This window comes from Trichechus manatus, unplaced genomic scaffold (assembly GCF_000243295.1).
Source record: "Trichechus manatus latirostris isolate Lorelei unplaced genomic scaffold, TriManLat1.0 scaffold00041, whole genome shotgun sequence".
Lineage (NCBI taxonomy): Eukaryota > Metazoa > Chordata > Mammalia > Sirenia > Trichechidae > Trichechus > Trichechus manatus.
In genome coordinates this window covers 4448935-4467677 of record NW_004443977.1, presented here as the reverse complement: position 1 = coordinate 4467677, position 18743 = coordinate 4448935, and the positions used below count along the sequence as shown (strand labels likewise).

The 18743-nt window shown below is 38.2% G+C and overlaps 1 protein-coding gene across 1 annotated transcript in view; it reads right to left on the bottom strand.

Annotated features, from left to right (window-relative positions):
• Positions 1-18743, bottom strand: part of SPAG16 (sperm associated antigen 16) — a 999944-nt gene that overhangs the window by 925925 nt on the left and 55276 nt on the right. The window contains exons 7-8 of the mRNA XM_004376284.2: positions 9989-10106; positions 227-296 (exon numbers count right to left, since the gene is read on the bottom strand). Coding sequence (XP_004376341.1) covers positions 227-296; positions 9989-10106 — 188 coding nt within the window. The remainder of the gene's footprint in view (positions 1-226; positions 297-9988; positions 10107-18743) is intronic.

Here is an 18743-nt window from a genome sequence, read left to right as displayed (position 1 = left end):
GTTTATGGAGAGAAGGCTACTCTGGTACCAGGTACTCCATTATGGCCAGAAGCAGAAGTCCTCCCACTATTGATGATTAATATTTTTCTCTAAAACTAATCTATACAATATCATATATAATCTTAATATTTTCATTAAAAGTTTAATTTTTGAAGAAGCTTCTGTGCTAGTTATTCATATTTAAATATCCTTAGAATATTAGGGTTTCATCACATTTTACTTTTACCTCTGATTTCAGGAACAGTGTAACTACGCCCAATTTCCATGTGACGCAATGTTGCTTCAAGTCCAGATATCTAAATAATAAAATACAGACATACGAGTTTATTTACAAAATGACTCAAAAAAGGTTAAATAAAATGCAGTGTTTAAATACTGATCGTAAAATATCAAAATTATTAATCTCTCAAATTAATTCATATCAATTTTTAAAATTCAAGCAAATTTTAACAAATGGAAAACATAACTATTTTAAATTCAATTTCATGAGCAATTATGAAGTATCTATTATGGACATGCCTCTGAAACATTTATTTCACTACATAGGTTCCTGAATCAAGAATAAGCACTGCACATTTTGAATGACAATTATTCAGTATTCTATTTTGAGAGAGGATTCTCCTCTGTGCAAATTGTTTCACAACAACTTAATTTATCTTTATTTTTATAAAATAATAAGTAAATCTTACTTGGGAAGTAAAGTATGAAGAAGCTATTTTTATTCCCAAAACTCTTAGCTCATTTTTCCAGCCACAGCCACTTCCTGTTTTATTAAACATGTTTTATAATTAAGAACATTTGTTAGTGGTAATGTAACATTTACCTATATTTCCCATACAACAGACTTAAATTTAAAATTCAACCTTAAGAAAGATATCTCATCACTCATTGCATATGATTATACCAACACAAAATACCACCTGTTTAATTATATTCAGATACATACATTTTGTTCCTGCTATCACTCAGAAGAAACATTTATTAATGGAAAAGAACAGATAATAAATTATAATCTATAGGTTAGTATTCATAAAATGCCTAGGGGGAAAGAAACGACATATTTATATCTATTCCTGGAGGTCAAATAGATCGCAAATTTTTGAAGTTAAACTTCTTACTTAGAATAGTTAAAGATTTACAGAATTTTACAAGTACAGTACAGAGTTCCTGTATACCCCACACCCCATTTTCTCTATTGCTAACATCTTATACTACTACCATGATACATCTGTCACTAGTAATGAACCAATATTGATGTATTATTATTAACGAAAGTCCATATTTTATTCAGACTTTATTAATTTTCACTAACATTCCTTTTCTGTTCCAGAATCCCATTCAGGTTACTACTTTCCATTTAGGCATCATGCCGCCTTAGCCTCCTATAGATTGGGGCAGTTTCTCAGACTTTTCTTGTAGGGTAAGGTACAGGTAGGGTAGTATTTTGCAGAATATCTTTCAGTGTGGTTTGTCAGATATTTTTCTCATGGTTAGATTAGATTTATTGTTTGGGGGGGGAGGGGAAGACCCTAGAGAAGTGCCATTACTATCCCATGACATCAAGAGTACATGCTCCCACATGACTTACCACTGATGATGTTAACCTTGATTACATGACTGAGATAGTGTTTGCCAGGTTTCGCCACTGTAAAATTACTCCTTCCACCCCATCTGTTTTCACCGTACTTTTGCAAGCAAGTCATTAAGGACAGCCAACACTTAAGGGGTGAGGTGTTAAACTCTACCTCCTTGAGAGAAGGCATATCCACATAAATTATTTGGAATTCTTTTGCAGAAAGATTTGTGTCTTCTCCCTCATTTATTTATCCAATCATTTATTAGTATCGTTATGGATATATAGATATTTATTTTATACTTTAGGTTATAATCCAATACCACATTATTTATTTTGTTGTTCAAATTGTTCCATCTTTAACCACTGGGAGCTCTTTCAGGTTGGTTCCCGTAATGAGGAGTATGACCCTATTTTTTGATGTTTGATGATTAACAGCTTTTAAGGCTCACCCCCCTTTCTTCCCTTTATGACCCAAATCTCATCAAGCTGGTCAGAAAGTCTGAATGCTCCCTCTTCTGGCTCTGGTGGGACAAGCAAACCATGCAAGCCCCTCTCTGCATATGAGAAATCTTACCTTGGCCCCAACCCCTAACCACAATAAAAACTCTGAACCAGTCTCCTTTCTTTGATCTCTCTTAAGCCACTTGGAACCTGTTTGGGAGGCCAGCCTTACTTTCCACAATTATAAAAGTAATAAAACTTGTCATGCCCTCTTGGTGTATGTATTGTATCATCAGTCTCAACACTTGAACCAAAATTTGGGTGCTGGTCCTCTGCTCTACAGGTGGCTACAGAGTACCAGTGTCCCTCAACCAGGGTTTTGAAACGGCTTATTCCTATTCCAAGCCTTGCTGAGAATCTGCATTTCCAACCCAGAAATACTGAATCAGAATCCACAGTTTAACTAGATTTCCAGGTGACTCTTGTATATAACTTCCCAGGAACTTGTTAGAAATGCAAATTCTCAGCAGGGGTAGAAACTAAACAGGTTTTAAGCCCTGCCCTCAACATACCCCACTGTTTTATCGGGTTTTCTTGTTTTTTCTGTTTCAGTTTCATTTGCTTGTTGTTTTGTTTGTTTGTCTGCATGTTTTTATGAGCACTTCCTCACTTTCTGGCACAATAGGATGTTCCAGGCTCATCTTATATACTCCCATTCTACCCCTAGAATCCAATACACATCTGTCAGTTTGGCACACAGTGGTGGCTTGTGTGTTGCTGTGAAGCTGGAAGCTATGCCACCCGTATTTCAAATACCAGCAGGGTAATATATAGTGGACAGGTTTCAGTAGAGCTTCCAGGCTAAAACAGACTAGGAAGAAAGACCTGGCGATTTACTTCTTAAAAAAAAATTGGCCAGTGAAAACCTTATATAGCAGAACATTGTCTGATACAGTGCTGGAAGATAAGCCCCTCAGGTTGGAAGGTGCTCAAAATATGACTGGGGAAGAGCTGCTCCCTCAAAGTACGGTCAACCTTAATGACATGCATGGAGTGAAGTTTTGGGACCTTCATTTGCTGATGAGATACAACTCAGAAGGGAAGAAACAGCTGCAAACATCCATAAATAATCAGAAGGTGGAATGTACAAAGTATCAATCTAGGAAAATTGGAAGTTGTCGAAATGAAATGGAACGCTGGAAGATAGATATTCTAGGCATTAGTGAGCTGAAATGGACTGGTATTGGGCATTTTGAATCAGATAATCATATGGTCTACTATGCAGGGAATGACAAATTGAAGAGGAATGGTGTCCCATTCATCATCAAAAAGAACATTTCAAGATCTATCCTGAAGTACAACACTGTCAGTGATAGGATAATATTCATATGCCTACAAAGAAGACCAGTTAATATAATATTCAAATTTACACACCAAAGCCAAAGATAAAGAAACTGAAGATTTTTACCAATGTCTGCTGTCTGAAACTGATCATTAATGCAATCAAGATGCACTGATGATTACTGCTGATTGGCATGTGAGAGTTGGAAAGAAAAAAGGATCAATAGTTGGAAAATATGGCCTTGGTGGTAGAAAAAATGCCGGATATCGCAAGATAGAATTTTGCAACAACAAATTCATTGGAAATACCTTTTTTCAACCACATAAAGGGCAACTACACATGTGAACTACACCAGATGGAATACACAGGACTCGAATAGACTACATGTGTGGAAAGTGACAATGAAAAAGCTCAATATCACTAATCAGAACAAGGCCAGGGGCTGACTGCTGAACAGACCACAAACTGCTCACATGCAAGTTCCAGTTGAAGCTGAAGAATATTAAAACAAGTTCATGAGAGTCAAAGTACAACCTTGACTATATATATCCTACCTGAATATAGATACTATCTCAAGAATAGATTTGACACACTAAACATTAATGACCGAAGACCAGACGAGTTGTGGAATGACATCAAGGACATCATACATGAAGAAAACAAAAGGTCATTAAAAAGACAGGAAATACAGAAAAGACCAAAATGGATGTCAGAAGACTCTGAAACTTGCTCTTAAACACAGAGTAGCTGAAGTGAATGGAAGAAACAATGCAGTAAAAGAGCTGCACAGAATATTTCAAAAGGTGGCTTGAGAAGACAAAGGATTATAATGACATGTGCAAAGACCTGGAGTTAGAAAACCAAAAGGGAAGAATACTCTCAGCACTTCTCAAGCTGAAAGAACTAAAGAAAACATTCAAGACTCAAGCTGCAATATTGAAGGATTCCACAGGCAAAATATTAAACGACGCAGGAAGCATCAAGATAAGATGGAAGGAATACACAGAGTCTTCATACCTAAAAGAATTGGTCAATGTTCATCCATTTCAGGAGGCAGCATATGTTCAAGAACTGACAGTACTGAAGGAAAAAGTCCAAGCTATGCTTAAGGCACTTTTGAAAAACAAGGGTCCAGGAATTGAGATGTTTCAACAAATGGATGCAAATAGAAGTGCTCACTTGTCTATGCCAAGAAATTTGGAAGACAGCTACCTGGCCAACTCACTGGAAGAGATCCATATTTGTGCCCATTCCAAAGAAAAGTGATTCAACTGAATGTGTAAATTATCGAACAATATCATTAATATCATGCACAAGTACAATTTTGCTGAAGATCATTCAAAAATGGTTGCAGCAGTATATCAACAGGGAACTGCCAGAAATTCAAGCTGGGTTTAGAACCCTGCTGTCTGACCTGCTGATCTTGGGTTCACCAGCCCCTGTGGCTACGCACGTGAAATCAGGAGACGCCTCTAGCCTGACTCACACATTTGGGATGTTCCAGTCTCTACAACCACGTGAGACATTTTCTTTATATAATCTATATATATATATATATATATATATATACAGAGAGAAAGAGAGAGAGAGGTTTATATGCTTTACTGGTTTTGCTTCTCCAGAAAACCTCGCCTAAGACAGCGTGTATACTAACAAATTATATTTTAATTTTTTTTGGATCATAGGGCCCAAACCCAGGATCACTGGACAATACTTTAAATAATTTTGTAAAACTGAAAACAAAATAACAGGTTTCTCTAAATTTTAAATAAGTTCATAACAATTGCACTCGTTGTTTATTATCTAATAAAATGAGAGTACAGACTTTTATCAGATTTTTGTGATTTAATAGTATACTTTCACTTTTTTGTATAAAACCTGACGAGCATTAAAAATGGTTTCTAAGTTCTAACCCTTTGTTCAAAGTATTAGAGAGGCCTATAATGCTTAAGGAGCCCTGATGGTATAGTGGTTAAGTGATACAGCTGTTAACCAAAAGGCTGGCAATTCAAATCCACCAGCTGTTCCTTGGAAACCCTATGAGGCAGTTCTACCCTGTCCTATAGGGTCACTAATAAGTCAGAATTGACTTGATGGCCATAGGTATAATGCTTACAGAAAATCATAGTTAGAAAAGTGTTCATTAAGATAAGATTTTTTATGGAAATGATGATTAGGAATCCCATAATAAATATAAGATGCTTCTTACTGCTTTTAACTCATATCCTAAAAGTTTTGGTTAGAATTGAACCCTCAGAGTATAACTATGTCAAAGACTAAAAACAAAAACATACTACAAAAATAAGCATAAAAATTGGTATCTGATCTCCAATTTTGGATCAATTTCCAGTTTGTAAAGAGAAACTTCATATATTTTTTAATATGTTATCACTTCACTAGTGTTTTGAATAAATTCATTCTATGGTTTCATGATATACTAATAGATTCAAGTTAAAAAGCTAATTAATGGCTGTACAACCAGGATATGCCTGAAAAATATGCTCCAACAGGGAAAAAAAAAGGATTGGTTGGCCAATAAATCATTCTTTTCATGCAGGGTACCTGAACAGGTTCAGTTCATTAAGTGGTAACCTTGGCTTGTTCCCCAAGGACACACCTAAAAAGCTGTAGGATTGGAACAACATTCTCTAATTTGGAGACTATACTAATTGATCCTAGAGTTAGACTGGTGTAAGGGATATCTGACAGTCATTTTGGCCACCCAGCAACTTGGAACACCTTATATTTAGAGAATTATGAGTCTTCCACCTTCCACTCCAGGTATAAGATCCTTACCCAAACCTTCTTCTAACTAGAATACTGATATTATTGCATAGAGTCTATCAATCATGTGTACCTATTTTGAATTTTGAATAAAAATAAAAAATTTAATATGAGGAACCATGTACAGTACGGTTTTCATCCTGAGGAAGGTGGCTGCTACATCAATTTGCACTGGCATCTATAAAATATTCTACAACAGCATCTAATTCCCAGTATTAGCATTATTCACAGTGAAACCTATGGTGGCAGCCCAGTGGTTATATCAATGATATCTCCTACTCAAAGCTGACTTTCTCAAATCATAGTGAATCTACCATATTGAACAGCATATTTGATTGAGAGAGGAAAAGTATTTCTAAATCCTAAAGACAACATTTTTCATGTGAAAAAATAAACCTTTAGAATTCTCCCATTAGTAAAGTAACCATATAATTTATTTTCCAAATTGGTACCTTTTTTTTAGGGTGAAAGTGGAAGCTATTAATAATTAACCTGTGACAACAGGCATAAATCAGGACTGTCTGGGACAAATATGGATACAGAGTGACCCAAAATGTAGAAGAAGACAGGAATATATGCCATCCAATAAAACAAAGAAGTACAAAGGGTTTTGTGCCTGAGAGAGAGAAGGGGAAGCATGAAGTCAGATATAAGGATCCTGAATCATCTCCTAAGGTAAAAATCAAAGTGGGCTAGTTGGAATCAAAAGACACATAAAGTCAGATTATTTGGGGATACTCCAAGTATACAGTGAACTTTCTCCTAGCATCTCGGGGAATAGCCCCTTAAAGAGATCTTCATATTCTGTACTGTGTTAAAAAAAAAAAAAAATACAGTACCTTCCAGGTAGTGGTTAAGAATTGAACAAAGGAAGTGTGACTATGTAGATGGACCTTAAGTTATTTCCAAATTGTCCAGGGCTTGTATTTGTAGTATAGGGAAATCAAAAGTCTCTACAAGCCTCAGTAGGGTACATGGAATTGTTAACATTTGAAGTACTGGACGATAAAGAGGACTAGGGTCAATGAGGCCATAGATGCTAAGGACCTCACAAACAGTTGCTATGACAGGGGTCTGGGACTTAGCAAGGTGTATTAGGTTTGCACCCAAAAGAACCACCCAGAACCATGCACCTCAGTACCAGGAATATGACCAAACCACTCAAACTACATTGGAAAGTGAAGACCAAGAGGATAGCAAGTATACCACAGGCCATACGGACACATAAGTGTCCCCTATACCAGGAACCATCTGGGGAAGAATAAGAAGAGGATCCAACTGAAGGGAGAAAATTAACACAAATAGAAATTTTTTTTAACTAGTCAGTTAACATAACATTCAACATTCAAACATCCTGTTTTAAACCAAAGATACTGTTTTAACCCAGAAAGATCTGGATAGTCTTTAACAAGTAGGTTATGTTTTCTTTTGCCTTCAGCAGGACAAGGACAAAATAAAATCAGCTGCAGATAATAAAATTTCAGTTCCTTGCACATCTGCATAGTAGTATGTAAAATTTAACCCTGCCTCATAGAGAGAGTACTTTTAACCTTTTAACATGTTTTCATTTTGGATCTGTATCAATCATAAAGCAAGTAATTGTATCCCTGTGTAAGAGACAAAACAGACAGATATGTAAAATGGACAGAATGTTTACATGGCTACTTTATAGCACAGTTGAGACTCACACACCACTCCGAATCCTTAGTTCTTTCGATTAAAGCAATGACGAACAACTGGAAGTTCAGAGATTGTGTGTGGCCTAAACATGTTCTCAATATGGCCTTTGATTTAACCTCAGGAATTCCCTTCATTTTTTAGACAGGAGAACTGAAAGTCTTTATAGGAAGTTTACTTAGCCCTAATGACACAGCACATCAGAGGCTAGACAGAGAGCAGAAGTAGAAATAAATGATCTGGAGGGGAGTATAGGTACTTGCCAGCATGGATGCCTGGAAGGCCCAGGGATCCTTGAAGAGTGAAAGATGAGCCTGTGTGGTCTGTCAAGATACCAAGTATGTACAGTCACTTGGGAATGTATGGCCAGGTGATTAATGAACCCTCCCTGGGAAGGATAATAGGGAGATAAGCATGGATCAGGGGAACTAAAGAGAGTTTAAGATGGGCAGCAAACGTCTAAGCTGGGCCTGTAGTAGGAATAAGAAGAAGAAGCAGGCCTGAATCTAGCCCCCAGTACTCTGGGATGTAGTGTACCTCTTCTCAGAGGGTTTGACAGGTTCAATAAAAAAGGAGCGAGGAGATGAAATTCTGAAGAATTGAAATATAATACCATAAAATGTAAATTATTATTAAACTCGTTTTATGCAGTATTATTTGTAATACAATTCAAACATCCAAGAATACAAAATTAAAATTCAAGCACAAGAGGCATGAAGACAAATGATATTTTGCATTTTAGTAGCTAAGAATTTCACTCCACAAAAGACGAAATAAACTTGTTTAAAGCATGTTGTGGTCCAATTAATTACTTTTGTGCGTGGCTTTTCTAGCCATGGTCTTGTAACTCCCACCCAACTGATTGTGTGATAGGGTAACTGTGGCATACCAAGGGGATTTGACAGATTTGCCTTAAAAGAGAGCCAATTCCAGAGCAGAGAGGAGGAGCCCACCACCACCAAGGAAGGAGAGACCAGCAGGAGAGACCCAGCAGCAGCCAGCCAGCGGCAGATGGCGCAGTGGGCTTCCTGGCCCATGGAAAGAGAAAGCTGAGTGTCTTTGGGCAGAGGCTGAGGGCCAGGGATAGGTGTGCCTGCGAGCACAGCTGGGGAGAGGCTATCCTGATGGAAGAACTGTATCCTGTTCTTGAGCCTGAATTGTAACTGTTACTTCCCTAATGAACCCCATAATTGTGAGTATGGTCTGTGAGTTCTGTGTGGCCACTGCAATGAATTGTTAAACCCAGCAGAGAGTACTGTGGGAGCGACAGTTGATGTCAGAATTAGTAGAGATGGCAGAGAGAGGAGGTGTGTCTGACCTCCACCTCAGAGGAATCAGCCTTGGGCTGTTGATCTTGGGGTTGGAGGAAATCAGACATCTCCCCCAAGCCATTTTTACATACATCTTAGCAAGAGAATTATTCAAGAAAGAGTATTACTATCATGCAAGTTTTTTTAGCTAATGAAAGTTTGGCCAAAACCGACAATTTCCAGAAAACAGACACAAAAAATGTTTAAAAAAGCTGTCATTTTACACTTTCTAGTAAACTGTTACAGATTTTTAACGTGTCCCATAATTTTTTTTTTTTATTTTTCTTGAATTCTATGCCTGCTAAAGTTTCTTCACCTTCACCATTTCCCTTGGCCAAGGCCTATGACACCTAAAGGGTGTCATCCATTAGCAAAAAATGAGTAAGAATCAAATCAGTAATAAGACTTGTCAAATACTCAGTTCAGGAGAATTGCAGTAAGTTTTATTCGTTATCTCATGGAAGTTTCACAACGATCTTAAAAAGGAGGTCTTTGCGGCTATATTTGATATATGACAAATCTAAGCTCTAATTGTTTAAGTAACTTGACTAAGGTTAATGGTTATAGCTGTCAAAGCTGGCACTGAAGCCCAAATTTGTTTGATCTCAATGCTTGAGTTTTTCCACTAACTACACTTTAACCGTACCCTATAAATTCATGTTTTAATTAATCTTTAATAACACTTTTTATAGGCTTAAAATGAATAAAATACTTTTCTGAATGTTTTCCAATGAGTCCTTTTTGAAACATGAAAATTGGTGGAAACTTTTAAAAATTTATATCATACACAAAACTAATATTTCTACTTACGTTATTTTTAAAAATGGTTTAAAAATCATTTTGAGACTGTCTCTTTACCTGCCCAAGTGCTCTGTCTCTTTCCAAGGAGGTCAGCATTTTCTCCTTCAGTAAAGTGTGGTGCTTCTCATGTAACACCCTTATCGTTGGCTCATAAGATGCATAATGTAACTTCAACCTATGAAAAATAAAAGGGCAATCACATCTTAAAGGGCAATTGAGTTAAATCGGTAATTTCCATCTAATATCTAAACCTTTTTCTGTTGTTTTGTTTTTTTGTATTGGAATAAAAAATGAATAACCATATAAAGGTCAATACACCAGAGCCAAGAAGTACAAAAAATATTATTTGGCATGACACTTCAATACAATCTGCTGTGGGGACGGTGGGGAGGGATTTACATTTGTCTTCAGTTAACTAGTTCTCCATTTCCTACTACCACGTTTTGCTGTACTCAAGTATGTACTCAGAAGATTGCCGCTATTCACTGAGATTAAAAAAAATTACAGTTCCTTTAATCAATTCAGAAAAAGTTTTCAAAAAGACAAGGGCTTCAAACTAGATGATTAAACAGAAGAGTGTCATTCACATCAATATAAACTACAGGATGGTCTTGAAAACTAGTTTGATTAACCTTACATTAAGAAAATTTAAGTATAAAATATTTTAGATATCTCATAGAAAAAAACAGCTCATGATATAAACACATTTAAAATTGTTTTATTTGAAAATACCTTCAATACTTCTTTACTTTTTTATTGAAGTATAATTCACAAAGAGTAGACTGTAGGTCTCAAGCGTTACATTTCAAAGAGTTTTGAGAAATACACACACCTGTGTAAACCACATTGTTATCAAAATATAGAACGTTTCCAGCACCCAAGAAGATTCTAGAACTTCATATATTTATAATCACTGAATATATTCTCTTTTTAGACTGGCTTCTTTCACCCCACATAATGTTTCTTAGATTTGTATATATTGTTGAATATATATCAGTACTTCATTCCTTTTCATTTGAGTAGTGTTCCCTTTTATAAAGCTCCTACGATGTGTTTAGTCAATATACTGTTGATGAACAGCAGAGGTGTTTTCAGTTTGGGGTTATAATGAATAAGGTTGTTATGAACAGTCTTGTATGAGTCATGTTTTGGTCATCTATCTTCATTTCTATTAGGTAGAGATACCTAGGAGTGGAATTGTTGTGTTGCAATTTATACTTCCAACAGCAATATATGAAAGTCCTGGTTACTCTACCTCCACCTCCTTGTCAACATTTGATGATGATCAGTCTAGTTAGAGTTTATCAATTGTATTATCTTTTCAAATAACCAACATTTGAATTTGTTGATTTTCTGTTATGTTTTTCTATTTGCTATTTTATTGATTTTTGTTCTTATTTGAATTATCTCATTTTTTTCTTTCTTTATATTTAATTAGCTCTTTTTCTGTTTCTAAGGTGAAAGAGTAGATATTTTAAAACATTTTTCTTTTCTAATATAAGCATTTAAAGATTTAAACTTCATGGTAAGCATTATTTTCGCTACATTCCACAAGCGTTGATATGCTGCATTTTCAATCGTTCAGTTAAAAATATTTTCTAATTTCTTTCTTTGACCTGTGGGTTATTTAGAAGTGTGTTACTTAATTTTGGCATATTTGGGAATTTTCCAGAGATCTTTTGTTATTGATTTCAAATTTAATTTGGTTGTGGTCAGAGAACATACTTTGTATGTCATCAATCCTTTGAAATCTATAGAGACTTGTCTTATGGTCCAACATATAATCCATTTTGGAGAAGGTTCCATATGCCCTTGAAAAGTCCAAATAGAATTTAAGAAATGCCACTAGGCTTAATTGATTGATAATGCTGTACAAGTCTTCTATAGACTTAGAAAATGTATGCCATTTTTTTTTTCTAACATTGACTACAAGAAGAGTGTTAAAAATCTCCAATTATAACTGTGGAAATATCTATTTTATCCTTTCAGTTTTATCAGATTTTGTTTCATATATTTTGAAGCTCATGTGTATTTAATATTATGTCTTTCTGATGAATTGACCCTTTTATCAATATGAAATGCTGCCTCTTTGCTCTGGTAATATTGATCCTAAAGTCTAATTTACCTCATACTAGTATGTCTACCAGAGCTTTATGACACTTAGGGTTGGCGCGGCATGTCTTGCACCATATTTTACTTTTAGAGGGTCAGCCAAAAAGAGGAAGACCCTAAACAAGATAGATCGACACAGTCGCTACAACAACAGGCTCAAACACAGCAACGATTGTGAGGATGGCACAGGACAGGGCAGCGTTTCCTTCTGTTGTACACAGGGTCGCTATGAGTTGGAACCAACTCGATGGTACCTAACAATAACATGTTTTATATTTAAAGCGTGTCTTCAGTAAATAGCATATATTTGGTTCTTGCTTCTTAATCCAGTCTCATCTGCCTTTTAACTGAAGTGTTTAGCCCATTTGTATTTACTATAATTATTGATTCAGGAGCTCTGGTGCCCAGTGGTTAAGTGCTCAGCTACTAACCAAAAGGTCAGGGGATAGAACCCACCAGTCACTGCATTGAAGAAAAAGGTGGCACTCTGCTTCTGTAAAGATTTACATCCTTGGAAATGTTTTAGGCTAGGTTCTCTAGAGAAGCAAAACCAGTAAATTATATATATAAATATATAGAGAGAGATTTATTTCAAGGAAATGGCTCACACAGTTGTGGAGGCTAGCAAGTCCCAAATTCGTGGGTCAGGCAGCAGGCTGGAGGCTTCTCCTGACTCACATGGTTGCAGGAGCCAACGAACTCAAAATTAGCAGGTCAGGCAGAAGGTTGCTGGCTCACTGGGTTGTGGGAGCTGCCAAATCCCAAGAACTGCAGGTCAGGGGGAAGGCTGCTGGCTCACATCCCAAGAACCAGAGGTCAGAGGATGATGACTCAGATGCAGGACTGTGTGGGTGCAAGCTTTGCTAGAACTTCCATACATAACGGATGTAGGCTACACCCCAAAGAAACTCCTCTAACATCAGATCGCAAAGTGGAGGATAATTACATAATACTGAGAATCATGTCCTAGCCAAGCTGACACATAACATTCACCATCATAGTCTACCCCTTGACAATTTGGCACCTGTATACATTGACAACTTGCATACCGTATATATGTCCTTAAACCATACATAATCTCTAATAAAGGCAATTATAAAGTCATATTGCACCTAACATAATACAACTAACATGGGTACAATTGAAAACACACTAGCCCTTTCTATATCTTATATTTTATAAGTAATGAGATAAGGGAGGAAAGAAAACAAAAATACTTGAGATATATTCAAACTTTTCCATTATTAGTATATTTGTTATGGTGATGGAATACTGGTGGCACAGTAATTAAGACCTAAGGCTACTAACTAAAAGGTTGACAGTTTGAATCCACCAGCCGCTCCTTGTAAACCATATGGGGCAGTTCTACTCTGTCCTATAGAGTCACTATGAGTCAGAATTGACTTCATGGCAATGGATTTGGTTTTGGTTTTGGTTACAGTGCTCTGTGATCAGTGATCTTTGAAGTTACTACTTATATGGGTGCACCAAGAACCACACCCATATAAGACAGCAAACTTAACCGATAAGTGTTGTGTGTGTTCTGACTGCTCCACTGACTGGCCGTTACTCACTTCTCTCCCTCTCCTCGGGCCTCCCTATTCCCTGAGACAGGATGATATTGAAATTAAGCAAATTAATAACCCTACAATGGCCTCTAAGTGTTCAAGTGAAAGGAAGTCTTGTATGTCTCTCACTTTAAATCAAAAGCTAGAAACAACTAAGCTTAGTGAGGAAGGCATGTTGATAGCCGAGACAGGCTGAAAGCTAGGTATCTTGCACCAAACAGCCAAGCTGTGAATGCAAAGGAAAAGTCCTTGAAGGAAATTAAATGCTACCCCAGTGAACACACGGATAATAAGGGAAACAGCCTTATTGCTGATATGGAGAAAGTTTTAGTGGTCTGGATAGAAGATCAAAATTAGCCACAACATTCCCTTAAGCCAAAGTCTAATCCAAAGCAAGGCTCTAACTCTCTTCAATTCTATGAAGGCGGAGAGGTGGGGAAGCTGCAGAAGAAAAGTTTGAAGCTAGCAGAGGTTGGTTCATGAGTTTTAAGGAAAGAAGCCATCTCCATAACATAAAAGTGCAAGGTGAAGAAGCAAGTGCTGATGTAGAAGCTGAAGCAAGTTATCCAGAAGATCTAGCTAACTGATGAAGGTGGCTACACTAAACAACAAATTTTCAATGTAGATGAAACAGCCTTATATTGGAAGAAGATGCCATCTAGGACTTTCACAGTTAGAGAGGAGAATTCAATGCTTGGCTTCAAAAAGCTTCAAAGGACAGGCTGACTCACTTGTTAGGGGCTAATGCAGCTGGTGACTTTAAGTTGAAGCCAATGCTCATTCACCATTCCACAAATCCCAGGGCCCTTCAGAATTATGGTAAATCTACTCTGCCTGTGCTCTACAGAACAAAACCTGAAAGACAGCACATCGGTATACAACATGGTTTACTGAATATTTTAATCCCACTGTTCAGACCTACTGCTCAGAAAAAAAGATTCCTTTCAAAATATTACTGCTTACTGACAATGCACCTGATCACCCATGAGCTCTGATGGAGATGTACAAGGAGATTAATGTTGTTTTCATGCCTGCCAACCCAACATCCATTCTGTAGCCCACAAATCAAGGACTAATTTTGACTTTCAAGTCTTATTATTTAAGAAATACATTTCATAAGGCTATAGCTGCCATAGATAGTGATTCCTCTGATGGATCTGGGTGAAGTAAATTGAAAACCTCTGGAAAGATTTACCATTCTAGATGCTATTAAGAACATTAGTGATTCATGGGAGGAGGTCAAAATATCAATATTAACAGAGTTTGGAAGAAGTTGATTCCAACCCTCCTGGATGATTTTGAGGGGTTCAAGACTTAAGTGGAGGAAGTAACTGCAGATGTGGTAGAAACAACGAAAGAACTAGAATTAGAAGTGGAGCCTGAAGATATGACTGAACTGCTGCAATCTCATGATAAAACTTTAACAAATGAGGAGTTGTTTCTTATGGATTAGCAAAGAAAGTGGTTTATTCAGATGGAATCTACTAGTGAACATTGTTGAAATGACAACAAAGGATTTAGAATATTACATAAACATAGTTGACAAAGAAGCAGCAGGTTTGAGAGGATTGACTCCAATTTTGAAAAAAGTCCTGTGGGTAAAATGCTATTAAACAGCATTACATGCTACAGAGAAATCTTTTGTGAAAGGAAGAGTGAATCGATACGGCTAACTTTATTGCTGTCATGTTTTAAGAAATTGCCACAGCCACCCCATCTTTGACAACCACCACCCTGATCAGTCAGGAGCCATCAACATCGAGGTAAGATTCTCCAACAGCAAAAAGATCACAACTCACTGAAGTCTCAGATGATGGTTAGCATTTTTCAGCAATACAGTATTTTTTACTAAGGTATGTACATTGTTCAATTGCCTCATATGCATGTGAAAGCTGGACAATGAATAAGGAAGAACAAAGAAAAACTGATGCCTTTGAATTATGGTATTGGCAAAAATATTGAATATACCATGGACTGCCAGAACAAACAAGTCTGTCTTGGAAGAAGTACAATCAGAATGTTCCTTTGAAGCGAGGATGATGAGACTTCATCTCGTGCTTTGGACATGTTATCAGGAGGCACCAGTCCCTGAAGAAGGACATCACGCTTGGTAATGTAGAGGGTCATCGAAAAAGAGGAAGAGCCTCGTCGAGATAGATTGGCACAGTGGCTGCCAACAATGAGCTCAAACATAACGATTGTGCAGATGGCTCAGGACTGGGCAGTGTTTCGTTCTGCTGTGCATAGGGTCACTACGAGTCAGAGCTGACTCAACAGCACCTGACAACTTTGTTTTTATAGATATAACGCTATTGCACACTTAATAGACTACCAAAAACAAACGCACTGCAGTCTAGTCAATTCTGACTCATGGGGACCCTATAGGACAGAGTAGAACTGCCCCATAGGATTTCCAAGGAGTGGCTGCTGGATTTAAACTGCTGACCTTTTGATTAGCAGCCAAACTGTTAGCCACTGTGCCACCAGGGCTCCATTAATAGATCACAGTATACAGGGTAAACATAACTTTCATACACACTGGGAAACCAAAAAATACATGTGACTGGCTTTATTGTGATATTCACTTTATTGCAGTGGTCTGGAACCGAAACTGTGATATTTACAAGGTATGCCTGTAGATTAGATAGACAGACAGACAAACAGATACACGCATACATGTATAATAAAACAAGGATGAAATACTCATAACAATTACAGTTTTCATTTCTACAAATGGTCATGTGCTCACAGCTGGTATTTAGAACTACTTTTTTCCACCACCCCACTAGGTACTCCCTTTGCCTTCAGCAAATACCTCAGATGGTCATGGTTCTTTGCCTAGTGGGGTGACCCAAACCTTCATTCCTGAAGGGTCTGGGCCATTAGTAGTCATGTAGGATTTCAGTTGTTATAGTTTTCCGTTGATTTTAGTCACAGGGTATAGTACTACTAAGAGATGCACTAAGGGATCTCCTGTATTCAACACATATTCTCCTTTTAACTCCATTATGTAATATTAATCTGATTTCCCCTAGTAATCAGGATCAGTCACACTAGCCAATATGGTAACTCCCTTCTTTGTTTATCCAGAGGCATGAGAGCCCAAAGTGGCTGGGTGGCATTCTTAACTTCCAGTTCAATGCAATCAGAGATGTGTCTCCAGGAGGGAGCATTCCTCTCTTAGGAACTAAGACCTCAAGACCCACAGAACATAGGGTACTGGGGACAGAAAGCAAGATTTTTGCAAGTGGATCACCAGAGGTAGTAGTGAGTGGTGCCACCCCCATTTCCACTGCTTGATTCCTGGAACCATGAATCCTGGCTATGGGAGAAACAGCACCATATATTGCACACTTGTTTAAAGCATACAAAGCCTCCTGGAGAACGCTGCCCCAACACTGCAAAGTGTTGCCACCTAGCTGGAGCCATGATTGTGTCTTTAGAAGGACATTCCATTGTTCTATAAAACCAGCTGCTTCAGGATGATGGGGAACATTGGTAAGATCAGTGAATTCCATAAGCATGTGCCTATTGCCGCACTTGATTTGCTGTGAAGTGAGTCCCCTGATCCAAAGCAATGCTGTGTGGGATACCATGATGGTGGAGAAGGCATTCTGTAAGTCCACAGATGATAGTTATAGTAGAAGCATTGTGCGCAGGGAAGGCAAATCCATATCCAGAGTGTCTATTCCAGTAAGAACACAACATTGCCCTTTCCACGATGGAGGCGGTCCAATGTAATCAACCTGCCACCAGGTGCTGGCTAATCACCCCAAGGAATGGTGCCATACTGGGGACTCAGTGTTGGTCTCTGCTGGTGGCAGACTGGGCACTCGGCAGTGGCTGTAGCCAAGTCAGCCTTGGTGAGTGGAAGTCCATGTTGCTGAGCCCACGCACACCCCCATCCCTGCCACCATGGCCACTACGTTCATGAGCATGTTGGGCAATGACAGGAGTGGCTGGGGAAACAGGATGACTGGTTTCCACAAAACACATCATCTTATTCACTTGATTGTTAAAATCCTCCTCTGCGAAGGTCACCCTTTGGTGAGAATTCACATGAGACACAAATATCTTCATTTCTTTGGCCCATTCAGAGAAGCGTATCCACATACCTCTTCCTCATACCTCCTTGTCACCAATTTTCCAATCATGTTCCTTCCAAGTCTCTGACCATCCAGCCAAACCACTGGCTACCACCCATGAATCAGTATACAATCACACACCTGGCCACTTCTCTTTCTAAGCAAAGTGAACAACCAGGTGCACTGCTCGAAGTTCTGTCCGTTGGGAGGTTTTACCTTCAAAATTGTCCTTCAGGGAGCTCCCAAAAAGGGGCTTCAGTGCTGCCACTGTCCAATTTTGAATGGCGCCTGCATATCACACAGAACTATCTGTAAACCAGGCACGAGTTTTCTTCAGTCAACTGATCATAAGGAACTTCCCATGAAGCCATAGGTGCAGACTGGGAGAGGGAAGGTAATACGACAGGAGTTGAGGCCAACAGCATTTGGACCATTTCCTCGTGTGACTTACTTGTACCTTCAGGTCCTGCTCGAGGCTAACCTTGTATATACCACTTCCATTTAATACAGGAGTGCTGCTGTGCACGTGTGACTTTATGGCTCTGTGAGTCAGACAACACCCAGTTTGTGTTGGGCAGATCAGGCCACAAGGTGATTTGGTGGCCCCTAGTTAAGCACTCAGTCTCTACTAAGCCCAGTAACAAGCCAAAAGCTGTTTCTCAAATGGAGAGTAGTTATCTGCAGAGGATGGCAAGGCTTTGCTCTAAAATCCTAAGGGTCTGCACTGTGATTCCCCAATAGGGGCCTGCCAAAGACTCCAAACAGCATCTCTATCTCTCACTGACACTTCAAGCACGATTAAATCAGCTGGATCAAATGGCCCAAGTTGCAGAAAGGCTTGCACAGCAGCCTGAACCAGTTGCAGAGCTTTCTCTTGTTCTTGGCCCCACTCAAAACTAGCAGCTTTTCGAGTCACTTGATAAACAGGCTGGAGTAGCACAGCCACATAAGGGATGTGTTGCCTCCAAAATCCAAAGAGGTCCACCGGGCATTGTGCCCCTTTTTAGTTGTGGAAGGGAACAGATGGAAAAACTTATCCTTCACTTT